This window comes from Pezoporus flaviventris, unplaced genomic scaffold (assembly GCF_033815535.1).
Source record: "Pezoporus flaviventris isolate CSIRO_AGI_PZ_B2104156 unplaced genomic scaffold, CSIRO_AGI_Pfla_v1 ptg000010l, whole genome shotgun sequence".
Lineage (NCBI taxonomy): Eukaryota > Metazoa > Chordata > Aves > Psittaciformes > Psittacidae > Pezoporus > Pezoporus flaviventris.
Window position 1 is genome coordinate 1,158,498 of NW_026892558.1, and position 26,958 is coordinate 1,185,455.

Genomic DNA, 26,958 nt, shown 5'->3' on the forward strand with positions numbered 1-26,958 from the left:
CACACTTAAGAAGCCAGAAGCCTCTTCCTTAGCTGGGTAATAAATAACCAGTGAGGAAGGGAGCACGGGGCAGAAAGAGGGACAAAGACCCTGCCCTCAATCCTGATGTCTCTTGCAATCTTCTTCCTTTTCCCTAGGCTCTGTTTCAGCCCAAACTCCAGATTTAAAACCAGATCAGGGTTCAGCTTCAGGATCACAAGATAGTCTTTCCACCATCCTTTTCCTTACCCTCTTTCCTGCCTACCCACACAAAGCAACAGTGTCCAAATGAGAGCCATGCTGGAGAGGTAAATGCAAAGTGCATTTAAACCTCAGCACAGGCACAATAGCAGGTCCATGGGGTACACCAGACTCACCCACACAAAGATCTAGTTTAAGAAAACAGATGTTACCTTATCTCACAATACCAAATAGCAACTTTAACCAGATACCAGCTGCACCTGCAGCATTACATCTGCTGGCACAGCCCATTTCCTTTCTTCCAGCAGCACGCGGATTCACGACCTGATGAAGCATCCACCGCACTTCTCTGGTGCTCAAAAGCTCCAGCCTGGGCAGCAACCCGCACTAAACATATGCAACTCCCTTCAAAACCCATCAGCATCAGGACTGTGTGTTACATAGACTTGTGACCCGTTTTCCTCACCTCCCTCCCTCCCACACTGCCTGCCTGTTGTCAGCACAGCCACTGCTCCCATCTTGAGCCTCTGCAACAGTGAAGCAACTGTGAGCTGGTCCCAGCTCCAACCTCCCTTTCTGGAGGGCAAAGGAGAGCCTGGGGACAGCCCAGCAGGTGCGGGATGACAGGTCCCTGCCCAGCCCCCTGTCCTAAGAGAGGGCAACGCATCCAGGGCTACCCCACCAGGTGGTTTCACTGCAGGAGACTGCACACTGGATTGAATTTGTTAGAGGAAAAGTGCAGTTCCTTTAACATCTGCATGTTTGCCTGAGTATAGAACTGCGCATGGTCCTGTGTCCAGCTTTGGGGCAACAGCACAAGAGGGACGTGGAGCTGTTGGAGCGAGGCCAGAGGAGGCCATGGAGATGCTGCGAGGGCTGGAGCAGCTCTGCTCTGGAGCCAGGCTGAGAGAGCTGGGCTGGGGCAGCCTGGAGAAGAGAAGGCTCCTGAAGGGGAGACCTGAGAGCAGCTCCAGTGCCTAAAGGGCTGCAGGAAAGCTGGAGAGGGGCCTGGGACAAGGGCCTGTAGGGACAGGCCAAGGGGAATGGCTTTAAGATGCCAGAGGGGAGACTGAGATGAGCTCTTAGGCAGAAGCTCTTTGCTGTGAGGGTGCTGAGGCGCTGGCACAGGGTGCCCAGAGAAGCTGTGGCTGCCCCATCCCTGGCAGTGTTCAAGGGCAGGTTGGACACAGGGGCTTGGAGCAAGCTGCTCTAGTGGAAGGGGTCCCTGCCTGTGGCAGGGGTTGGAACTTGACAAGCTTTAGAGTCCCTTCCAACACAAACCAGTCTGTGGTTCTGATTCTATAAGATCTCTTGTGCCAGCCAGCAGCTCATTGAACAATCTGGCACTGCCTACCTTGTGCGAGTAATGCTGATCCACAATCCTGGCCAGCCCGAAGTCTCCGATCTTCAGCACCAGGTCCTCTGTGCTGATGAAAATATTGGCCGGCTTGAGGTCGCGGTGGAGGACGTTGGCCGAGTGGATGTACTTGAGCCCGCGCAGCAGCTGGTACATGAAGAGCTTGGCATGCTCCTCGGCGAGCTTCCCCTGCTCCAGCAGGCGCGCCAAGTCTGTCTCCATGTACTCCTGGACGATGTACACCATATTGAACTTGAAGAAATCCCCACGCAGGCAGGCACCCTTGGGGCCCAGCACCTCGTACACCTTCACGATGTTGTCGTGGTCCAGGCGGCGGATGATCTTGATCTCGCGGAAGGCGTGCTTCATGCTGCGCGCGTCGCTGATGGTGATCTTCTTCACCGCCACTTTGCGGCAGCTCTTGCTGTCGAGGGCTGACAGCACCAGCCCGTTGGCCCCGAAGCCTAAGGGCCGGAAATTAATGAAGCGACAGCCCAGGTCGTATCCGTACATGCTGGCGATGCAGTCACACTTCTCTGCCATTGCGGGATCCGTCCTCTTGCGGCTCTTTCTCCTTCGCTTGAAAAACTGGGAGAGTCAGAGGGCTTCCAGATCACAAATGTGGTTTGAAATCAAGCGCCTCATTATTACTTACAGATGCTTGGAGGGATCTTGCTCTGAGCCCATTGCTTCAAGATGTCACGCGGACGCAGTGAAAATAGATGCGAGCACACACAGACACAAACAAAATGTTTTAAACTGGGTAGAAGAGACTTTGAAGCAGCAAAACAGAAAGTTTATCTTTCTTGAGACTAAAGAAACCAGCACTGCTACATTTTCCAGCCACTTTCTTGGTTTCCTTCTCTGATGTCCCCAAGATGATGCCAAAGCACAGGGCTGGAGGTGCAGCCAGATGCCTGGCCCCACGTCCCCAGTGTCTCAGTGCTAGAGTGGCCAGGCAGCCCTGCCATGGGGCAGAGCCCAGAGCAGCTCCATGGCCCCTCTGCTGCCCAAAACCCTCCCTTCCCACAAGTTTTGACAGTGTTTTCCCCACCAGTGAAGTGCATCCAGGCACTGGCTGAGGTCCCCAGTGGTCAGCAAAGCTTCACCCTTCTCATCGCTCCCTTTTTGGTATAGGCAGACCTCATCTTCCCCATCAGCTGACAGAAATCTCAATGGAAGCAAATGTTTTGCAGACCAAAACTCACTTTATCAGCTGCAGTCAGCACAGCAGGCTTCCATGTTTGAAGTTCCAACACCTTCCCCTTCTATGTCTTTTGTGGGCGAAGCCAAGTGTCATCAGATCCTTACAGCTTGATGGAATTCCCTGCGCTGCACAGCCTGGTTATCCCTCTGTAGGTCTTAGCCCCACTCCTGGAAGAAAAGAGGACATGGATTCATTTGACACCAGCACTGCCTAGTAATGGCTTGCTGAAGGTGTGAGCAAAACTGTGACCTTTCAGAGACTCATTAGTTATCCCCTCCAGAAGCACACATAATTACCCACATGTTACAGACGGTTAATCCTTCCTTTTCGATTGGTGATTCGCAGAGAACTCTAGCTCTTCCTTTCCCCTTTGCTGTTCAGTTTTCATTTTAATCTGTCTGAAACTGTTATGGAGCGATAGGCACATGCTGCGCAGAGTGCTGTGTCTCTGACTGCCCATTTAAACCTCCTCACAAAGAGAGCAGCAGCCCATGAGGCTACAAACCCTGGGAGCAGAGAGGAGCACAGAGTTTTTCGGCTTATAGCAATCAAAACTGCTGTGCAAAAGCAGCAGTGCCACCCTGTGTGGTTTTGCAAAGAGCCCTAAAGACTGGCTGTGAGGGTGGGATACCCCCTGAACCTGGGTCTGGCAGCAAACCTCAGCAGCAGCCTGGGAATGCCGCTGGCTCCGTGGTTGCGGTCACTGGGAGCTGCCAAGCCCTTCCCTCATGCAGCATACCATTTAGTGCCTTAGAGAGATGCTTGGCATTGCTCAGCCTGGGGTGCATGCACAGCACATAACACAGCTTTTCCCTTCTTGGATGTGCAGGGGGAAGGAGGAGAGCATCCTTGTTAAGACAGATGGAAGAAGGTGTCCCTGCCCGTTGCAGGGGCTGGAACTGGATGAGCTTTAAGGTCTCTTCAACCCAAACAGCCTGGGATTCTGTGATTCTGCTCCCAAACACCCCCTGACACCTCATTTTGCATCACCACATGGAGTCTGGTGTCCTGTGCTGCCCACCAAGGGGACCACCAGGTCCTTCAGAACCTGGGGATACCTGCAGGGACCAGCCAGCTGCATGACAATGGCTCTAACTTTGCATATGGATGTCTCAGATTACCAGCACTGCTCAGAGGGGAGGAAATAAAATTATCATGGATCTGCTCCCATTGTGCTCCTCATGCCAGAGTAATGCCTCTGTTGGAGCCCTTTATCGCCAGAGCTGCTCCATTAACCTGGCCATGAGTTCACAGCACAGTCCTTCACCCTGCACCCCCCAAGCATCAGCACTGCCTGACTCCTGCTCTCTGGCAAAAGTCACTCGTGAAGTAATGATAAGGAAAATATCAAATGCTGAGCTTTGTTTCAATCTGCATCCTTCAATCATTGAAGATTGAAGAGAAATGTAACACTTGAGGCCAGCATGGAGCATGTATTTGAAGAGGGAACTGGCTAACGGTTAAAATAAAAGATGTATGGACCATATGATGGCTGGGAGGGATGTAGGCTGGGCAGGGATACCCTCCAAGGAGCATCTGCCAGCAGTTACCAAATAGTTTGGCAAACACTGCTTGCTCCTGTAGTTAGAAACAAAAATAATTACAGCCTCTCTTCAATCCAGCAATTATCTAATGCTGGCTTTTGCATGCAAAGATTGAACGGAGAAAACTGCTCTTGCTATTACAAGTGGGGCAATGCACGGCCAGAGAAATGCCTTGGTCTATAGTCAGGCAGAGGGAAAAAAATAAGGATGAGAAACAAGGAGTGAAAGGGAGGTAAATAAATTCCAAGGCTCTGCAAGGACAGCAGGAAAGAGGAGCCTGTGCAGGAAGGTTACCTCTGCATTGCAACCCATGTGCATGGCCAAGGAAAGGGAGCACGAGTTGCTTAAACCCCAAGAAGGCAGTGGAGGATTTGAGGACCTCAGGATGACGTAAGGGCAGGCAGCAGCAAGAGGGCTGCAAGAGGTACATCTGGGCAACATTTTCCCCTTGTGGTGACTAGTCTGAGTTTCCTAAGCCTGTGCTGGAAACCTCAGTGTCTGCACAGGTCTCATGGATGTCTGAGGAGGGAAAAACACGAAGGAAAGTAGCAAAATTTCCTACTGGCTCTGGGAACTCTGAGAGGTAGGAGTTGGGCTGACGTGCTTCTACACAGTGCCACATCAGGTCTGAGGTCCACCTCTACGTCTCACCTCTCAGCACCGTCATCAGAACACAAGATGCTTCCCAGCATTTTGGCACTATGAGCCAAATTCCCCAGGGTTGCTGAGACCAGGTAGGGCTGGATGGGAGGTGGTGCTGGCTCCCACACTGAACTTCTTGGCTTAATCTACATGCAATGGAAGGAAACCAAGTTTTGCCTTGTCAGCTTAATTATTAATAATTAGTACAGTTCTAGAAGCACTGAAAGGGAAAATGCAAAGCATGAGACTAAAAGGGAAGAAAGAGCCCCATTTTATCTCATGAGCAAAGTGATGGCCTTCATGGTGCTCCTGGCTACATCTCAGTCCCTGATGAGTGATGACCCTGCAGCATCTCCTGCTATTAGAGGGCCCAGGCAGAATCACCCCTAAAGTGATGGCCCCAGAGGATTCAGGCTGTGTTCCTACCCTTGCTCTCATGGCTGAGTCCCTCTCATTGAACCACCCAGGGAAAAGCTGGTGGTGAATATGGGGATGTGCACCACGGCTGAGAAACCAGCAGGCAACACACTCCCACCGGGGCAGTGCTAACCAAGTGGGAGTTCCAAGATTCACCATCAGCCATCCCAGTATCTTCCTCTTCTCTTCTTCAGTCTCCTTGTCTATTGTAATGAAAAAGTATTATTTCAGTGGCCTAATGAAAATAGCTGCTTAGACCAACAGCGGTCGTAAAACCAGCAGTGATGCTCTCTGGCAACAGATGATGGAAACTGTGGTCTGTTTTCACGGAACTACAAACCAGAGTCCCAAGGGCTTTTCAAGCTGATGGATCCGCTTGAGAAACCAAATTCAATGGGAGCTTCAGGGCAAACTGCAGCAGAAGACAGCCAACAGGTCCTGAAGCACAACAGAGGGTCAGGAGCAAACATTAATGCAATCTGTGGTTACACCAAGATGGCATTTGGGGAAAATAAATCTGAGCTGTTTATACTGGTGAAGTCACCCCAATCTTTTGCTCATGTCGTTGATAGAGGGTTTTGATGGGGTGCTGGAAGACAGTAGAACACAAAGGGACAGTAGTTTTAAGAGATTTGAGTGCTAACTTTACTCCCATCCCATTTCCTACCTCCTATCCATCCTAGTTTAAGGCTAGGAAAGCCTGGGGGAACTTTCAGAAAGCACATACCAAAATTGTTCTCTGTTGGAAAATTCTCCTGTTCTGCAGACCATAAATCCCATCCATTTAATAAATATGAGTGAAATCAAACTCATCATTGAAACATGCAGCATGGACAGAGGGAAGGGTCAGGAGCTCTCATGATGCCCCTGCTCCAATCACCCAGTTCTTCAGTTGCCTGGGCATGGCCAGGAGACCAGGGAGACAGTCGCTTATAAAGAGAACTATACAAGCAAAGAGGTAATAAGACAAATCAATCAAATACAAGCACAAACACAGAATGGGGGACACCAGATGGAGCAGCCTGAGGAGAAGGACTTGGGGTGTTGGGTGAGGAGAAGCTCTCTATGACCCAGCTTCAGTGAGTGCTTGAGTCCAGAACCACCCCCCCCGTGTGCTGGGCTGCACCCCCAGAGCGTGAGCAGCAGCTCAGGGAGGGGATCCTGCCCCTCTGCTGCGCTATGGGGAGATCCCCCCTGCAGTCCTGATCCAGCTCTGGGGCAGCAGCACAAGAGGGACGTGGAGCTGTTGGAGCGAGGCCAGAGGAGGCCATGGAGATGCTGCGAGGGCTGGAGCAGCTCTGCTCTGGAGCCAGGCTGAGAGAGCTGGGCTGGGGCAGCCTGGGGAAGAAGGCTCCTGAAGGGGAGACCTGAGAGCAGCTCCAGTGCCTGAAGGGGCTGCAGGAAAGCTGGAGAGGGGCTTGGGACAAGGGATGTAGGGACAGGCCAAGGGGAATGGCTTGAACCTGCCCGAGGGGAGACTGAGATGAGCTCTTAGGCAGAAGCTCTTCCCTGTGAGGGTGCTGAGGCGCTGGCACAGGGTGCCCAGAGAAGCTGTGGCTGCCCCATCCCTGGCAGCGTTCAAGGCCAGGTTGTGCCAGTTTGTGATTCTATGAAATTCCCAAGAAACACTGGGCATATAAGAATAATGCAGGAAATGTAGGAGACTTGTTCCCTCTTTATGAACACTGAGCAGATTTTACAGTTTCCATTTACCTCTCACTTGCTTTTTTACTGAAGGCAGCTGCAGCCTCTGCACAGATGCAGAGATTTCATAATCAGGACCCCTTATTCCATAAAATAGTAGGATGAGGGAATTAAGAAGTTTTCTTATATTCTTCCATTCTGTCTCTCTCGTTCACCACTCTAGGCAAGGTAAGCATTTCTCCTTGTGTTGCTGCTGGGATCTGCACTCACCTTTCTGCTCCCTTCACTGCTCTGAAGGCAAGGGGAGCTCTGGGTGCCCTCGCATGAGCTCTCCATGCCATCTCCCAGCATTTCCCAGCCCAAGCCCTGCCCACGACGTTGTGATGAGCTTTTCCTTGTCACCAAACCCTCTCCAAGCAGCATCGGTCTCTCTATCTGGATGAATTCATTAAAGCTCAAACTTTGTAACAAGATGTCTGTTAACAGGGCACCGCAGGTGCTAATTAAAGGAGGATAACAATGATCTCTCTCTTAAACACTTCGTAAAGGGATGCATCCTGCAAACGATCACATCTCTATGGCCTTTTCAACTTGGGGAAAGATTAAACATAAAGCAGGAGGGGTGCAGTAGGGGCTGTGTTCATCGTACAGGCTTAGCTCATTGATTCCTGCATTGGGTGGGTCTGGCAGGAGCAGGATGAGATTCATTTTGTGTTCTGTCTCCTCACTCCGGCATCCCTCCCTTCCTCCCCAGCATCAAAAGCCTTTCAAATGCCCTTTCTCTCTGCCTCACTGCTCCTGGTGCCACAGCAGCATCATCCCCGCCAAGCACAGCAAAAGCCATATCTGACCCAGAGGAGCTGAGCAGAGCAGCAGAGACCCCGCTGTGGAGTGTGCAGAGAAACAAGGACAGGGAGTTTGGTGCCCATTGCTCCCGTGATGGACTTGCATGTCCTTAGGGAATCTCTCCAAGCTTTAGTCACAGTAATGGAGTTAGCGAAGCAGAGGGAAGTATGGGCAAACCTCCTGTAGCTCGTGGCTTCCAGGCCAGTGGCTGCTTCAAGGCTGAAATTTAATGAGCTCTTCCCATGAATAAACACGGGCTCCTGCTGCTCAGTTCTGCAGGAACATCCTGCAGAGAGCGCCAGGGAGGGTCTCTCTTTGGGGCTGAACACAGGTAAAGGCAATGCTCTGGTCTTGGCAAACAGCCTCTTCGTTTCCCTCCTGCAGCTATGAACTATGGGATCTGGTTACGTGCTTTGCAATGTCTTGCATTGCCCAGGAATATGAAATTCCTACCACAGCCTTGGGAAGCTTCATGCCCTCTCCCTTCCTGAGACTCTCCAGACACTCTGATGCCAAAGGGCTGTGCTCTGCACCAGCCTCTCCAGGAGAAGCACATCAGTCAGTTGCCAGCACCTATAATAAATGCTCAGAGCAGTGCAGAGATATCCCAGCCGCTCCAGCCAATGAGCCAGCTTCATTTGGAGCTCGGCTCAGATGCTGCTATACAAATGCCCATAGCATGGGGAACAAACAAGAGGAATTAGAGATGTGTGCTCGTCTACGGGGATATGATATAATAGGCATCACAGAAACATGGTGGGATGGCTCCTATGACTGGAGTGTTGGAATGGAAGGTTACAGGCTCTTTAGGAAGGACAGGCCTGGCAGGCGGGGAGGGGGAGCTGCCCTTTATGTTACGGATAGGCTGGAGAATGTGGAACTCTGTCTGGGGACAGGTGAGCAGTCAACAGAGAGTTTGTGGGTCAGGGCTAAAGGGATAACAGCGATGGGAGACATTACTGTGGGGATCTGTTACAGATCGCCTGATCAAGGGGAATCTGCAGATGAAGCACTCTATAGACAGATAGGAAAAGCCTCACGCTTGCAGGCCCTTGTTCTCATGGGTGACTTCAACCACCCTGACATCTGTTGGAAGGATGGTACGCCCCGGCAGAAGCAATCCAGGAGGTTCCTCGATTGTGTAGAAGACAACTTCCTTCTGCAAGTAATAGAGGAGCCGACAAGGAGAGGTGCTGTGCTTGACCTCGTGCTCACCAACAGGGAAGGGCTCGTTGGAAATGTGACGCTCCAGGGCAGCCTTGGATGCAGCGATCATGAGATGCTCGAATTTGAGATCCTCAGGACAGTGAGGACAGCTTGCAGCAAGCTCACTGCCCTGGACTTCAAAAGAGCAGACTTTGGCCTCTTCAGGATCCTGCTTAGTAAGGTTCCATGGGATACAGCCCTAGAGGGCAGGGGGGCCCAAGACTGTTGGTTGATATTCAAGGATCACCTGCTACAAGCTAAGCAGTGTTGCATCCCAACTAGAAGGAAGTGCAGCAGGAGGGCCAGGAGACCTCCTTGGATGGATAAGGAGCTCCTGAGGAAAATTACAGGGAAAAAAGAGGCTTATAAAAGGTGGAAGCAAGGACAGCTGGCCTGGGAAGAATACAGGGATGTTGTCTGGGAAGCTAGGGACCAGGTTAGGAAAGCTAAGGCCCAGTTAGAATTAAACTTGGCTAGGGATATTAAGGATAACAGGAAGGGATTCTACAGGTACATAGGAAATAAAAAACAGACTAGGGAGAACGCAGGCCCCCTCAGGAAGCTCTCGGGAGAACTGGCTACACAGGATTTGGAGAAGGCTGAGGTTCTGAATGACTTCTCTGCCTCGGTCTTCACTGGCAAAGGCTCTGACCAAACCACCCAAGTCTTGGAAGGCAGATGCAGGGACTCTGAGAATGAAGACCTTGGGCCCACTGTAGCAGAGGATCTGGTTTGAGACCATCTCAAGAACCCGAATGTGCACAAGTCCATGGGACCTGATGAAATCCATCCACGGGTCCTGAAGGAGCTGGCAAATGAAGTTGCTAAGCCACTGTCCATCATATTTGAGAAATCATGGCACTCAGGTGAAGTTCCCGACAGCTACAAAAAGGGAAATATAACCCCCATTTTCAAGAAGGGGAAGATGGATGACCCGGGGAATTACAGAGCAGTCAGTCTCACCTCTGTGCCTGGCAAAATCTTGGAGCAGATTCTCCTGGAAGGCATGCTAAGGCACATGAAAAACAACAAGGTGCTTGGTGACAGCCAGCATGGCTTCACTAAGGGGAAATCCTGCCTGACCAGTTTGGTGGCCTCCTGTGATGGGGCTACACAAATGATGGACAGGAGCAGAGCACCTGACGTTACCTACTTGGACTTGTGCAAAGCGTTCGACACTGTCCCACACGACATCCTTGTCTCTAAATTGGAGAGACATCAATTTGATGGATGGACCACTGGGTGGATAAAGAACTGGCTGGATGGCCGCACACAAAGAGTTGTGGTCAATGGCTCCATGTCCAGCTGGAGACCAGTAACGAGTGGTGTCCCTCAGGGATCGGGGTTGGGACCGGTCTTGTTCAACATCTTTGTCGCTGACATGGACAGTGGGATTGAGTGCGCCCTCAGCAAGTTTGCCGATGACACCAAGCTGTGTGGTTCGGTTGATATGCTGGAGGGAAGGAATGGGATCCAGAGGGACTTTGACACACTTGTGAGGTGGGCTGATGCCAACCCCATGAAGTTTAACCATGCCAACTGCAAGGTCCTACACCTGGGTCAGGGCAATCCCAGGCACAGCTACAGGTTGGGCAGACAAGGGATTCAGAGCAGCCCTGTGGAGAAGGACTTGGGGGTGTTGGTCAATGAGAAAATGAACATGAGCTGGCTTCAGTGCGTGCTTGCAGCCCAGAAAGCAACCGTATCCTGGGCTGCATCAAAATGAGTGTGACCAGCAGCGGGAAGGAGGTGATCCTGCCCCTCTACTCTGCTCTTGTGAGACTTCACCTGGAGCATTGTGTGCAGTTCTGGTGTCCTCAGCATAAAAACGACATGGAAGTGCTGGAACAAGTCCAGAGGAGGCCACAAGGATGATCAGGGACTGGAGCACCTCCCATATGAAGACAGGCTGAGAAAGTTGGGGCTGTTCAGCCTGGAGAAGAGAAGCTGCATGGAGACCTCAAAGCAGCCTTCCAGTATCTGAAGAGGGCCTGTAGGGATGCTGGACATGAACTGTCCATTAGGGACTGTAGTGCTAGGACAAGGGGTATTGGGTTCAAACTTAAACAGGGGAAGTTTAGATTGGATCTAAGGAAGAAATTCTTTCCTGTGAGGGTGGTGAGGCACTGGAATGGGTTGCCCCGGGAAGTCGTGAATGCTCCATCCCTGGTGGTGTTCAAGGCCGGGTTGGACAGAGCCTTGCGTGATATGGTTTAGTGTGAGGTGTCCCTGCGCATGGCAGGGGGGTTGGAACTTGATGATCTTAAGGTCCTTTCCAACCCTAATTATTTTATGACTCTATTATCAGGAGACCAGATGTGGCAGGTGGATTCCCAGGGAAACAGGAAAACTGGGGGGCAAGAACACCAAGAAAAATGGTCTGATCTCAGAGGACTGAGCTGTTCCCCAAACCTCATGAGGAATATAGCCAACAACAGGAACTGCTCAGCCTTTGAAGGATGGTGAGGAACAGGCAATGCTCTGGTGCTGTGTTTCCTCAGCCACCTCGGTGCTATTGTCTCTACCAGAAACACCACACGGGTACCCCAGAAAGCATCACAAGCCTGTGCATAGACACTGGCAAGCACCTGGACCTGTCTAAAGACAAGCTACACAATCAGAGAATGGATGTTGTGAGCTCCTCAGAGTGAAGGTGTTGCTAATTGTCACTGGCAGAGTCCTTCCCCTGGGTAGAATCAGACCCTCTTATGCCAGAGCTGCTTATAGCAAAGACTCAGAGATTACTAGAGTCAAATCGATGAGCACGCTCCAGGTTTCTCAACATGGGTTTATCCTCTCTGCTGTACTGAAGTAACCTGTTTTTCAGAGTTCTTTCCTTTGGCATCTATCATGTCTAACAACCTGGCTGTACCAAGCAACAGCCATGCAACCTGCTCAGGGGAGATCATATACCTACATCTCAAAAATAGTAATTATTGGATGTATTTAATACCAGGATCCAAATGGAAACCCGCTGAGGAGATGAGCAGAGCTGCCACCAGCTAAAAGCCAGAAGTCACCAAGTGGCACTGCCCCAGAAGGAAGGTGAAATCTCTGTGAGCCTGCAGGAAAAGCCAGAAAGAAAAGGCAAAACCAAAGGGAAGCAGCACAAAAATGACCCCAGAGTCCTGGCTTGAACAGCAGTAAAACAATTTTCCCATGCATACCATTGTACTGTAAGTGGTGGAGCAGCATCACTCAGCATTGCAAAATCACCTCTGCTGCCCAAACCTCTCGCAGGAAAATAGGAATTTTCCTCCTTCACAGCGAGGGCCCTTGTGGCCAGGCCAAATCACACTCAGGAAAGCAAAAAAAGACAAATCAGACAACGCTCATTAGTTCACAGAAAGAACAGAAAACAATGAAGAACTCGCGGACACTGACAGGGGTTTGAAGCGGTGCAGGAAAGCTGCCGTCTGCGCCTGGCTGGGTCTGGTCAATCAGCCGTGGCAGGGGGGTGTGAGCTGAACACAGCAGAGACATGGGCAAAGGTCTTGTTTCCCTGTGGGACCTGGCACATACAACTGCCCCAGGGTTGGTGGTCTGCAGCCAGACAGCAACCAGACAGTGCCTTGAACAAACAGGCTGTGTGTGCCCTCTCCCACCAGCCTAAGCACATTTGTGTGATGTGGTATTGAGCCGGAAAAGCCCAGCTCCATCTCTGTGAAGGCATCCACCTGCATCTAGCCATTCACAGTGGACGAACAGACGCTGTAGCCAGCACATTCTGCTCTACCTGTAGCCTCCATCTCCAGCCCCTATTCCTGCCAGCCACAGTTTTCATGCTGCACGGGCTCTTAATCGATTTAAGAGCAGCAGAATTATTTCCGTTACATAAATAAAGCAATTCCTAGAAGAGATGACTCAGAAGCCTCTCCCCTATCCATAAATCAGAGCAGAAACATGATACCTCATCGGGGCAAATCACTTTGCCCTTTTGGTTTGGCACCTACAGTCTTTCCTTCCCAAAAGAGACGAGATCCGCTTTCAGCCAGTGCTGTGTTGGAGACCTGGGCTTCGCTCCCCAGGACACCACAGGTCAGGACCTTGCCTGTGTTATCACTGGAGGGCTGGAGCAAGATAAGCAAAAGCAGGACGGTTATTAAAAAAAAAAATAGTAAAAATTCACATAGAAACAGCCCTAAAGGTGTTTTTTTTACTGTGACTGAGGAACCCACACCAGGAATTTGCCCCAGAGGAAGTTATGTGCAGCATGTACCAGAAGGCAGAGAGATGGCAGAGAGACTCCTTCACCTTGCACCTACCCTCCATGGGCCCCCAGAGGTACCAGAGAGCCTGATCTCCTCTCAAAACACTACACTGGGATCTCACAAAAGTGCTTGCACTGGTGTCTCTCAAAGCCGGTCTGTAACCTCCCCATTAATCCTCCTGCTCACTGACAAAGCTCATCCAGTTTATTCTGGGGGACGGGGCAGGACTGCATGCTCAGCTTGGGAAAACAACCAAGACAGGCTTTATGGAGAAGAAAAAAACCTGCATTTGTGTGCAGAAACCATTCTGTAACAGGTTTCCACACTCACTCTTCCCACTGCAGTCCTGCAGCGATATCCCCATGCTGCTGCAGCCCCAACACAGCGTGAGAAATGAAACCGAGAGAGAAAAGGGTGTAAACCAGTGGGGAGACCTGCACAGGGCCCCAGACAGAAACAACCCTTGGCACCCCATTCTCCTCCCAGACAGCACTGCTGAGACTTCAGGGATCTGTACAGACAGCCACATGCTCTTGCCTCCATCATCCTGGAGAGGAGTGACTAGAGACATCCATCCATTCCCCCCAGGGAGGGGGAGAGCAGCCTTCACCCAACCAATGCTCCCACGAGGCACTGGGGCTGCCAGACTTGAGTGGCATGGCCACTGAGCACAGTGACCTGAGACAGTGACCTGTAACCCATCATAACCAGCACAGGCTGCTCAAACCTCAAGAAGAATTAATCCTATGTCCAGGAGACTGTGCAGGCATGGGATTTCATAGAACCACAGACTGGTTTGTGTTGAAGGGAGCTTAGAGCTCATCCAGTTCCAACCCCTGCCACAGGCAGGGACCCCTTCCACTAGAGCAGCTTGCTCCAAGCCCCTGTGTCCAACCTGGCCTTGAACACTGCCAGGGATGGGGCAGCCACAGCTTCTCTGGGCACCCTGTGCCAGCGCCTCAGCACCCTCACAGCAAAGAGCTTCTGCCTAAGAGCTCATCTCAGTCTCCCCTCGGGCAGGTTAAAGCCATTCCCCTTGGCCTGTCCCTACATCCCTTGTCCCAAGCCCCTCTCCAGCTTTCCTGCAGCCCCTTCAGGCACTGGAGCTGCTCTCAGGTCTCCCCTTCAGGAGCCTTCTCTTCCCCAGGCTGCCCCAGCCCAGCTCTCTCAGCCTGGCTCCAGAGCAGAGCTGCTCCAGCCCTCGCAGCATCTCCATGGCCTCCTCTGGCCTCACTCCAACAGCTCCAAGTCCCTCTTGTGCTGCTGCCCCGGAGCTGGATCAGGACTGCAGGGGGGGTCTCCCCATAGCGCAGCAGAGGGGCAGGATCCCCTCCCTGAGCTGCTGCTCATGCTCTGGGGGTGCAGCCCAGCACACGGGGGGGTTCTGGGCTCAAGCGCTCACTGAAGCTGGGTCATGGGGAGCTTCTCCGCACCCAATACCCCAAGTCCTTCTCCTCAGGGCTTATTTCACAACAAGCTCTGTGATACTGGGCCACTGTTGAAGAGTCAGTCCTTGATCCAAGCACATGGGGTTTTAGGCAGCAACATCTCCTGGATGAAGGGCAGGTTTGAGCTGTATTTCAAGCCCAAACTGCTTCACCACTCTTACAGACACAAGCCCTCGCTCATGGTCAGGCTTCTGTGGTGCACATCTCTGCCCCATATTAATGCGCAGCCCACCCAGCCTGACCCACACATCCACCTCAGCTGCCCCTGTACATCCCATCTGCCTGGGGGAGCCAGGCAGCTCCATACCAGTGATGGGGACACAGCATCCCAAACCTCAGCCCTTTTCTTAGTCTGACTCCCTACAGAGCAGGGCTACAAGGTCCCAAACCTGCAAAGAGATAGCGGAGACCAGGAATCCCACACTAAACAAAGCTCCCCTATTCTACCCTGGGAAAAAGGTCTCTGCTGTTTTAATGCTTCCTGGGAGACCATGGTGAGGAGTTATGGGATGCCAGCAAAGCTAAAAGCCAGTGGCAGAAATGTGCCTGCATTGTCAAAAATAATATGGGAGATTTCCTAGAGAATTGAAACAAAAATGTAAGTCCTGGTCCTAAAATAGCCTGAGAAAAGCCAAAGCACATACCCAGCAACTTGTAGCCATCCAGATAATGGATGGGGAATAAAAGGCTTTGCTGGACCACTGTTAAAGCTAGCTCTCAGTATAATCACCTACTACTATAATGAGATTATGTGGATTAGCTGTGTTTTAAGGGAACATCAATGAACCGGACAGCCTTTCTAGGCAGGTTTTTAGTGCTGCACAGAGTTAATACCGGAAAGACATCAAACCAGGCAGCTATTTTTAGAAAGAATTCCTCTAAATAACCTATATCGCAAGGCAACAAGGTGCATTAATGCAGGCAGTAGCTGAATGAATGAATGCTGCAGAGGAAAACAATTCATCTCTGGTTTCTGCACCAGAAATTAACTGAGGCAGACCTAAGCTTGCTTTCCTCTAATGCTGTGTTGTGAAACAGGCTCAGTCTGTGCTCCCTCAGCCCTGCAGAGGTGATAAGCCCCAAGTCCTTCCCCCGGCTGCAAACAGGGCACATGCCTGGGAAAGCATCCCCCAGATGAGTCTGAAATTGGACTTCATCATCATCATCATCATCATTATGGCATCCACCACCACATGAGGTGCAGCAGCTATACAGAGAGCAGGTCTGGCAGGTCACCAAGGTGCAGAGAGGCGCTCAGAGGGATCACTCTTGCTCAGGGAACCCACTGCTCGTGTACTCACTCTCATTTTCTCCTCACTCTCCTCAGGATTTAAGAGGAACTCTCAGAGAATCTATTTTTCGTTTTCATTGCTTTTTGTTCTTGGAGCATACTCCTGCAAAATACCCAGCAAAAATAGGTAAATACCCAGTCAAAATAAACTGGACACTGCACTGTGCAAAGTCCTCAAAGTCTTCTTGTCTAGGATGGATCCAAACTGGAGCCGTGGGGACTGAAGCCTGGACGTTTTCCTGTCCATGGTCTACCTAGACACATCTCTGCACCTCTCTTCTCTTGCTGTGACTCAGACAGGGCTGGTGAATAAAACCCAATTAGGGATTAAGCATCAGAGCAGCACAGCACAAGGATGGTCCCTACCCCAGGCAGCTCCCACCCTGGGATCTTTAGCTCCCACCGTGGTGAAGTGACAAAAAATGACTCATTAAAAAGTCACTTTAATTGCCTTGCCAGTGCATTGCACAAAGTCCAGCCAATGCTTGAGGTTAAAAATGAATGACGCCTTAAACAGCAAATTCTCACCCATTCCTCCCACTTCCACCCTAAATTTTAATGGCGTCATAGTAAGGGGCAAAACAGATGCAGCCAGTCCTCCAGCTCTTGTACCCAGCTCCTCCCCAAGGACCAGGCTCAGCTCCACTGGGTTTGCTCCCCCATGGGCTCACATTGCAGGCACCCAGTCTGTTTCGGGACACATCAACCCCCCAGACTGCTGCCTACATGCAACTAAGACAGTTATGAAGTTGTTATTCTTTATGCCAGAAGGAGTCTTAATCAGGAGAGGAAAATTGAGAGGATGCAACCATGCACCATAGTCCTGCAGAGCCGTGGGAAGATTTGCTCTATCCCACGTGGGGCTTGTGCTACTCAGACATTGCCCAGCTCTTCATGTCCAGGTTGTCCACCACTCTTCTGTTGGAAAAAAGATGTAAACAGGAGATAACCTGTTGGAGCAAGTCCAGAGGAGGCCATGGAGATGCTGCGAGGGCTGGAGCAGCTCTGCTCTGGAGCCAGGCTGAGAGAGCTGGGCTGGGGCAGCCTGGGGAAGAGAAGGCTCCTGAAGGGGACCTTAGAGCAGCTCCAGTGCCTGAAGGGGCTGCAGGAAAGCTGGAGAGGGGCTTGGGGCAAGGGATGTAGGGACAGGCCAAGGGGAATGGCTTTAACCTGCCCAAGGGGAGACTGAGATGAGCTCTTACGCAGAAGCTCTTCGCTGTGAGGGTGCTGAGGCGCTGGCACAGGGTGCCCAGAGAAGTGTGGCTGCCCCATCCCTGGCAGTGTTCAAGGCCAGGTTGGACACAGGGCCTTGGAGCAAGCTGCTCTAGTGGAAGGTGTCCCTGCCTGTGGCAGGGTTGGAGCTGGATGAGCTTTAAGGTCCCTTCAACCCAAACTAGTCTGGGATTCATTGATTCTATGACACGTATCAAAGCCCAAACAGCTCCTCACTGAAGCACAAGTACAGCACTGCCTGACCGCTGTCCTGCTACACGTGGATCATCTGAACTGGCACAAGCCTGCTGCCCAGGAAGAGCTGGGTGCCCAGAAGGGAGCAGGGAGTGAGACAGCAGCTTCACGGCAAAATTGGGAGTTTGCTGATGGTTCAGACCAGTTTGCTCCATTTTAACATCTGATGCTTTAAATACAGAGCTAGAGCATCATCCCACCCTATGCTTCATTGAGAGCAATGCAGTGACAGTCCTCTGCACCAGCTTGGGCTCTAGACCACCGGTGCCCCTCATTTAGTCAAATATTGCTCTGAAATATCCCTTCTGCTCTACACAGGGTCGTAAAAGAATGATCAGGATGGAGCAATCCACTGCCTTCATCCCTTTCTTCCCTTCTGGCTCCAGCAGGCAGTAAGATACCCATTTTGCAAAAGGAATCATGCCAAGAAAACCTGGCTGAGTGGTTTGGTTTGTAAGACTCAAGTCTTGGAGACTCTTTCAGTATTTATTGCTCAAAAATACGCTTATGTTTCTAAAGCATTTTTCAGATATTACAGTACTTTGCTGAGATAAAGGAAAGCTGACAAACGTATTATGGCAATAAAGATTACTTTTACTGTCTGAGTAGTAGCAGACACATGAGATTTATTTATTCAGGTAGACGAAGCCAGTGTAGGAGATGAGCTTAGATTCTGGGATACAGGTCCAAATCATTGGGAGATTTGCTGACTCCATGGAGGATGGGCATCCCACATCCCAACATGGGATGTCCTGCATTAAAAGCAGCATCCCCAACCCTTTCCAAGGCCTGCAGGACTTGTCTCTCCTCAGTATCTAATGAAATGAAACGGGTGAGATGAGCAAAACTACCAACTCACGCTCCTCTGTAGGGATAAAGGAGTTTTCCAGACTTTGCTGTGATGGTTCTTCCCCAGCTGCTCAGCTACTGCATTGATCCTGTGGCTGCCCCGGGGATCTGCTGGAACACACCACGTTTTTGTGTACTGAAAAGATGTTGCAAGCATTATAATAGGAATTTCCTTCAAACTTCCTCCCTCCTTCCAGAACCACTCTGCCCATTTTGCTGTGTTTAAGGAGCAGGCAGCGATTACCTTTCCAGCTCACAGATACTAGTATTTTTTCACCCTTAGACACATCTTTCTAACAGATGAGATCATGGCATTTCTAATGACTTAAGGAGACAAAGGACTGTAAAAGCCTTCCCCGAATGCACAATTGACTCCCTGCTCTCTGCACACACAAGATAATGAGGCCTTTCAAATGCTCTGATCAAACTCCTTCCTACCAGTCCCGATTAGTGCCACTAACAATCTTGTTTGTGCCTCCACCACCTCACCCAGCTCAGCAAAGAGCTTTCTGCAGCATTTACACTGTGTTAATCAGCTGGTATTTGACACAAACCTGAGGTGGCTTGTGCTGAGCTGCTCACCTGCCTTAACATCAGGGATGCAGCGATGCAACTGAATCCCCAGGCAAAGCTGATGGGGCACGCAGATGGCACGGACGTCTGTCGTGCTTGAAATCAAGCAGAAGCAGGTATTTGGGGAATTTCTGTTTTCTCTTTAAATAGGTAGAATAAACAAACCCCTGTCTGGTAACAGGGGCGGATAAGACTCAGGTGAAGGTGGGATGTGAGACAAGTCAAAAGGGTCAATAATATCAGCCACTGATCCTGTTTGGCAAACATAAAGCCCATCAAGATGCCCTTTGAGGTTTCCCTGCCCCTTATTCAAGTGAGAAAGGAGATAACTCGGTGACACCATATTACAATACCCGCTCCCCTCCACCCCACAAGCATTTCTGCCTCACGAGGCTTCCCTTTAGGCTCTGCCCTACAGCCACTTCCCCACCAGCTCCCTTTCCACCCATTCTCTGCTCCCAGATTTCCTTAGCAAGACAAAAAAGCCTTGCTTACCTGCACAGAAGCAGCAGCTGCCTGCTCCCTGCCTTACTAGAGACATGAAGTTATTTCTAATTCATGGAATTTCTGCACTTCTGACCACACTGAGCCTGGGAGATATGTGGAAGGAAACTAAGGCAGACATGCGTTTAAGGCTCTGGGGAAAGGCTTTCTGAAGCTGATACAACCTCGACTAAAAAAAAACATTGAGAAAGCAGAATTCCCAGAGAGAAAGAATTATAAGTCTTAAAAGGAATTATCTGAAATACTCCCTGGGTCAGCTTCCTTGCTTGTAGAAGAGATGTAAACCAGTTCAGCGTTCCACGCTGCAAAACTGACAGAAATGCAGAAACAATCTTGTTTCCTCTCTTCCCATTCTCCTTGAGCTCATTTTAATTGGAACTGGTCCCATCTGAATCAGATCCTGAGAAGCCCAGCACCTACCCTTTGTCCTTGAAGTCATTTTAAGCTGGGACCTATTTCCACATTCACATTTCCAGCCCTGCCTCCTCACAGCAGGCAAGGGTTTAATTTACCTTTACCCAAAGGCACTTTCTAATGGCTCAGAACTTTCCGTATCTCATGGGATGGGGCAGGGGGAGTTCATGGAGCACACACACAGCCCCAGCAAGGGCACAACCACTGGGAAGATATTCCACCTGGATTGCAGACATGATCCTGCCTGCATTTTCCTCTGCCTCTTCTCCTCCATAAACCCCCAGACCAGAAGCATGTGGTTTGGGGATGGGGATACCCCCAGCTCCTTCCAGAAGGATTGGCAGCATCACAGCCATAAAAATGGGAGATGGGGAAGGGGGAACAACTCCTTCTAGAAAGGCTGCAGCTGATGTGCTGCATTCCCCTGCCCCACTTCACTTACATGTAGGAACAAGCCTCTCTCAGGGTCCAGAGATGTTCTGCAGTTCCCTTTAGGTAGGGATTATGGGCTTTCGAAGCCTTCAGAAACATGAAATTTGATTGGGCTTTTTATCTCAGTTTACATAGCTAATTGTTGAATAAGTATCAATTACCATGTAATTAATAGGGTTGTAAAATCAGGTGTAGCCCAAGAACTGACTTGTGCAAACAATCTGAGCAGCTGGAACAGATGGACACCGATGGTTATCAGCCCCGGGGAGTTGTTTGCTCTTTCCTGAATCTTGAGGGATCCTAAAATGAAGCTGGGATGCAGCTGATCCGCTTCCATGGGAAATCATATGGACTCCAAGTCTCCCACCACTCAGCCTGGAGTAAGACCTGTGGGTCTTTTCTCAGGAGGAGTATCCCTGCCAGTGACCCAACAGACACACACATACCTGGGCAATGCTCCTCACGCCACCAGGGAATGAAGGCTCACACCAGTGCTCCAGAAAGCCTCTTCCTTGAGTGCCCCCTGCTCCTTCCCGTCCTCCCAGGAACGCCCCAAGGATAAGCACACTAAGAGCCATGTAGCTCCGGGCTGCTGCAGCGGCGTGGGCTGGCCAGCTTCCTACAGAGATGACTGTTGTGTATAATATAGAAACTGAGCTGCTTGTTCCAAGCACAACCACGCTGGCTGCTTTTTAAAGACAGGCTTAGCTCGGATGTGAAGCGCTGCGGGAACAAGCAGCGCTAATTCCCCCCACAGCCTCCCAGCCAGGGGAAGTTTTCAGCAGGGAGATTTGTGAGCTTGTCCCGCTCCTGACCCAGCTCCAGGGACAGGGTAATCCTGGCACCTTTCAGTAGGGCTGAAATAGGCTCCTGTAAATCCTCACATGGAATTCTGCCTGGAAAGCCTTCAAAGCAGATGACTGTTTAACCTTGCCCTAGCAGAGATCATGGGAAACACACAGTAGCTTCCCAGTGCCAGGCTTGGGCTGCACCCATCGGCATTGTGCCTGCCTGGGAAGCGCAGCTTGGGAGGTTTGGAAGGTGCAGCTGTCAGTTAGGAGTATGGAGACATTGAGGCACAAAAGAGATCTGGTGCTTAAACATGCCAAAACAGTGAAAAACGTATGAAGTATGTTTGGGACATACAGCAGATTATCTTCTGCAGTGATGTCAAAGACACTCAAAGACTATTTGTTGGGTATTTGCAGGTCATAAATAATGAATTTTACTCTGCGTGTTCAGCCACACTGGTGCAAGGAGGACAACATCTTAGAATCATCAAAAAATGGTTAGGGTTAGGGTACGGTATCACAGGAATCAATGTCATAGGAATGGTTAGGGTCTTGCCACCATTCAGGACATACATACACCTGGGCAGGCACACAAAAATACCACAACAAAACAACTGATGAATAATCAATACCAAAGCCAAGGAACACACTGATAAGTCTTTTGGATGAAAAACTGCTGCTAGCACACGGAGTAGCTCACGTTTCAACATTAATTGCCCAAGGAGCAGCAGCAGATCTACAAGACAAGGATGAAGCCAAAACGAAAGCCATGTCTAATCCAAGTCCTCTTCCATTATAGGTTGTTTCTGTGCCAGTCACAGAAACCATGAGCCCAAAATAATGGCAGCAGTGTCTAAATTTAAAAGGGCCAATTTTAAAAAGCCAAAAGCAAGCAGCACCACTGAGAGTACAGGACTCACTTAAAGCATCTATCAATGACCCCACAAGTTACAAATCTTGAAAAGCAGCAGGAGTTAAGTCGTGAAATACACATTCTGGAAAAAAATGAGATGTGGAAACATGGTCTTTCTACAAGGCACAGAAAGAGAAAAGAAGTGGCACTGAAAAAGAAATGTCCAGGCATTAGTAACTGATGAGGACGTCTAAAAGAATCCATTAAATCTGAACAGCAAGCAGAATTAATTGTAAAGTAAGGCACTTAAGCAGTCTAAGAATAGAGAATTAGATAGCTGCTAGATTCACTATTAGGTACCATGAGTAAAATTGGAAGCAAGTTCTGTGCTGCCGATGGGATGAACGGTTGCCAAAGAGAATGAGAAACTCAGTCTACAGTTTAACCGTGTGCCCCCCCCCCATTGCGCAAAAGCAGGGTCCCAAAAACCTCCTGTATAACCTGTCTTAAAACCCCTCAATGACAGAGATTTCAGTATTGCCAAACATCTGCTAAGATAAAGCATTTTAAAACCAACCAGTGGAACGCAGGGAAGCTTTGTGTAGTGCAGTATTTTCGGAAAGGATGAGAGGTAAGAGGCAGGAGCAGCAGGCTACCTGTGGTCCACTCCAGCTAGGAACAGTGGGACAGAAATCTCAGGTACATACACAAACTGGAGACTAAAAATGCAATTCCAATCAGCCTGCTGAGTTTCCTGGAATTAGATCTATTTAAAACACTTTCTTCTTGTGACAGCTAACAGGGCTGCATGATGCAAGAGCCTCAACAGAGTTTGTCCCCATTTCTTCAAAGTGCATAATGTTTTGAGGACGAATCTCACACCAGGTGTAACCATCTCCACACACATTAGGTATATGCTGACACTGCCCTTAGCATCACTCTTCATGGGGCAAGACCAGAGAGGGAAGCCAGTACCCAAGCATGGTCCTCAGGGATTTTTGTTACTGATTAGTCTCATCTGTGATTCTTTGCAGGATTTTATTAACTATAAACCTGTAACACAGAGAAAAAACCCGGTAACTCATGGGTGGCTGGTTGGTGGCACATTGCACAGGGATCCAAATCACCTCAGTGAAGGTTACAGTCCAACAGATCGTGATTTCGTGTGGCCAGGTAATTGTGGAATCATTGAATGGTTTGTTGGAAGGGACCTTAAAGCTCATCCAGCTCCAGCCCCTGCCACGGGCAGGGACCCCTTCCACTAGAGCAGCTTGCTCCAAGCCCCTGTGTCCAACCTGGCCTTGAACACTGCCAGGGATGGGGCAGCCACAGCTTCTCTGGGCACCCTGTGCCAGCGCCTCAGCACCCTCACAGCAAAGAGCTTCTGCCTAAGAGCTCATCTCAGTCTCCCCTCGGGCAGGTTAAAGCCATTCCCCTTGGCCTGTCCCTACATCCCTTGTCCCAAGCCCCTCTCCAGCTTTCCTGCAGCCCCTTCAGGCACTGGAGCTGCTCTCAGGTCTCCCCTTCAGGAGCCTTCTCTTCTCCAGGCTGCCCCAGCCCAGCTCTCTCAGCCTGGCTCCAGAGCAGAGCTGCTCCAGCCCTCGCAGCATCTCCATGGCCTCATCTGGACATCACCTTCTCCACCCAAGCACACAGACAGGTACCAGAGGCACCCCAACACCTCCACCACTGAGAACAGCCGGAGCTCTACACACACACTGGACCCGGGGGACACCTCTCCCCCAACCCACCACCTCGGGGCTGCAGGACGGGTCAGAGCCGCTGGGACACGAGGGTCGGGGTTTCTCCCCGCCGCTTCTGACGCTCGCATTACACCCGCCTGGGGTGAAGCCTCTTCCCGTAGCGGCCGCCAGACCCGCACGCATGGAGCACGTTCGGTCCTATGGACGCTCGGACCGCGGCCGACTGCCATCTCCAACGCACACTCCCAGATGGGAAGGTCTCGTTCCGGCGAGAAGAAGGGGAGCGAAAGCAGCCTGCCCGGTGATGGGGAAGGGGCCGGGACCTGCCCGGCACGGTGCCACCGGCTCGGCGGCGTGCGAGCACACGGGGCTGTATGTGCACACACACGAAGCACGCACACAGCCGCAGACAACCACATGCATGTGCACCGCTCCCCCTCCGGGGCGGCGAACCGGCGCATCACGGACTCGAAGCGCACCGTGCCACGGAGGTTGGGGAGGCGGGGGGGGGGGGAGAGGGAGGGGGTCTCCGGCAGGCCGGCGCTGAGCCCCGGGGAAAGGCGAGGCCACACCGGCACCGGCACCGGCACCGACGGGGGGTCCAGGGACCGCTCCCCCCCCCCCCCTCCGCCGTGCGGGTCCCGCCGGGCTCCCCCGCTGCCCGACCCCGCACAGCGAACCCGGGTCACCGCGACCCGCTCCGAGGGCCCCCCGCCGGGCTCAGCCCGCGGCACCGGCGCGGCGCGGACAAGCGTAGGGGTGCTGCGGGCGGGCACCGCGCTCACCGGTTCCGCTCGGCTCCGCTCCGCTCGTCTCGACCCGGCTCCGCTCGGCCCGGCGCACCGGCACCGCGCGCCCGCCCCCGCCGCTGACGTCACCCACCGGCCTCCGCCGCCGCCGCGCGGGAGCCACCTGCCGGGGGAGGGACCGGCGGGGAGGGGGGGACCCGGCTCCCCTCACCCTGCCCGCGGGGAGCGGCCCCAGCGGGTCCCGTGTCCGCGCCGTGAGGAGCCCCCATGAGGGAACCTGGTCTTTGACCCCCGCCCCGCCATGGCCCCTGTGAGGGACAGAGGGAATCGGGTGTCATCCGCGCACCCCGTCCTCCCCGCCATGGTCCCTGTGAGGAGACGCCTGAGGGGCCCATCAGTCCCTTCACCCTCATCCTCCTCCCGCTGTGAGGAGACGCCTGAGGGGCCCATCAGTCCCTTCACCCTCATCCTCCTCCCGCTGTGAGGAGACGCCTGAGGGGATCTTGTCTGTGATCGCCGTACCCGCCCTGCCATAGTCCCTCTGAGGAGCCTCCTGAGGCGATCAGTCCCCTATATATACACCCACATCCGCCATAACCCCTATAAGGAGCCACCTAAGGGGGTTGGGTCACCATCTTCATCCCCCCCCACCCCCGGCACGGTCCCTGTGAGGAGCCCCGAGGAGGGTATCCCAGTGCATTTGGTTCACACAGAGGTGTTGAGCCCCCTCCCTCCCAAAACCACCACAACCCTGGCTGTGTTTCTGCCCTTTCCCCCCGCAGTAGCCCACGTATATCTTCTGGCTGGTGTTAATGTGGGCCTGCCCCAAGCCAGCGTTCCCTGAATGGCTGGGGTTGAAGTGACCTCTGGAGATCATCCAGTCCTGCCCTTGCCAAGGCAGGGCCACCCAGAGCAGGTCACACAGGAGCGTGTCCAGGCAGGTTTGAATGTCTCCAGGGAGGGAGACTCTACAACCCCCCTGTCCCAGTGCTCTGATACGCTCGATGCAAAGGAGTTCTTCCTCATGTTGAGGTGAAACTTCTTGTGTTTTCCTTTATGGCTCCTTGTCCTGTCACTGGGCACTACTGGAAAGAGCCTGGCACCATCCTCCTGGTGCCACCTTTGAGATATTGATCTGCATCAGTGAGATCCCCTCTCAGGCTGCTCTTCTCCAGACTAAACAGGCCCCTGCCAGGGATGGGGCAGCCACAGCTTCTCTGGGCACCCTGTGCCAGCGCCTCAGCACCCTCACAGCAAAGAGCTTCTGCCTAAGAGCTCATCTCAGTCTCCCCTCGGGCAGGTTAAAGCCATTCCCCTTGGCCTGTCCCTACATCCCTTGTCCCAAGCCCCTCTCCAGCTTTCCTGCAGCCCCTTCAGGCACTGGAGCTGCTCTCAGGTCTCCCCTTCAGGAGCCTTCTCTTCCCCAGGCTGCCCCAGCCCAGCTCTCTCAGCCTGGCTCCAGAGCAGAGCTGCTCCAGCCCTCGCAGCATCTCCATGGCCTCCTCTGGCCTCGCTCCAACAGCTCCACGTCCCTCTTGTGCTGCTGCCCCAGAGCTGGATCAGGACTGCAGGGGGGGGTCTCCCCATAGCGCAGCAGAGGGGCAGGATCCCCTCCCTGAGCTGCTGCTCACACTCTGGGGGTGCAGCCCAGCAGACGGGGGGGTTCTGGGCTCAAGCGCTCACTGAAGCTGGGTCACGGGGAGCTTCTCCTCACCCAACACCCCAAGTCCTTCTCCTCACGGCTGTTCCATCCCCTCTCCCCCAGCCTGTGTTTGTTCAGGGGATTGCCTTGAGCCAGGGGCAGGACCTTGCTCTTGGAAGAGCTTCTTGGGGCAAAATGGGGGTTCTTGGGCAAAGGTGTTCTCAAACATCTACTGACTGGCATATTGCTTCAAGGTTTTATTACAGTAAACCATGTGGTGATACCCTCGGCACTGACTCGATGGTCCTTGCAATGAAGCAGTAAGTGTATGTCGATGCACATAATAAATTATATTTTCTTTTAAAGAGCTGGTTTGTTTGGTAGAGGCTGGATAGCACCAGCATTTCAGAAAACCCAGCAGTGCTCAGCACCTCACAGGACCTTGGCTCCAGGACCCTGTTGCCAGAGCAGCGCTGTGTGACAAACAAACTCCATTTGCATTGTGCAGCAGCCCTCACACCACTCCAGCAATAAACACCACAGCCTGGCAGAATCTGTCCTGAACGCTGATGAGAGAAAGGGGTATCTCCGTTCAAATGCAGTGATTAAACTCAGCAATAGCTCATCATGACCACCAAGCTGCCACGTGTAATGAATGGAAATGGCATACTTAAAGCATGTGCTGTTGGCACAACTCAAACTGCGCGCCATAAATTGCAGGGTTTTGGCACTTGTGGGTGCATAATGGTGCTGTTGTGGCACATGCATATACACACAGGTGCTCCTGCTCTCTAGCATGAGATGAGTGCAAGACAATGTGTTTCCACGTGGGATGAAGAGAGACAGAATGGTAACATGATGAGGGACTTAATTAAACACTGTAGAGCCTGAATAGATAATCACAGGCCTGTGCTGCATCTTCATGCATGAGGAGTTGTGTCTCTTTGTAAGCAGAAGAGAAGCAAAGCTTTCCATAACCTGAGTGTTT

The 26,958-nt window shown here is 51.9% G+C and overlaps 1 protein-coding gene across 2 annotated transcripts in view; it reads right to left on the minus strand.

Moving 5' to 3' along the window:
* Positions 1–24,384, minus strand: part of MAPK4 (mitogen-activated protein kinase 4) — a 45,386-nt gene extending 21,002 nt beyond the window's left edge. Inside the window, exons 1-3 of one of the 2 annotated variants that reach the window (XM_061450474.1) lie at positions 24,365–24,384; positions 2,746–2,911; positions 1,535–2,226 (exon numbers count right to left, since the gene is read on the minus strand). In XM_061450474.1, coding sequence (XP_061306458.1) covers positions 1,535–2,080 — 546 coding nt within the window. In that variant the 5' untranslated portion in view covers positions 2,081–2,226; positions 2,746–2,911; positions 24,365–24,384. Of the gene's footprint in view, positions 1–1,534; positions 2,912–24,364 lie in introns of both variants that reach the window. The other variant, XM_061450473.1, reaches the window with a different exon arrangement.
* Between the last annotated feature and the right edge of the window lie 2,574 nt (positions 24,385–26,958).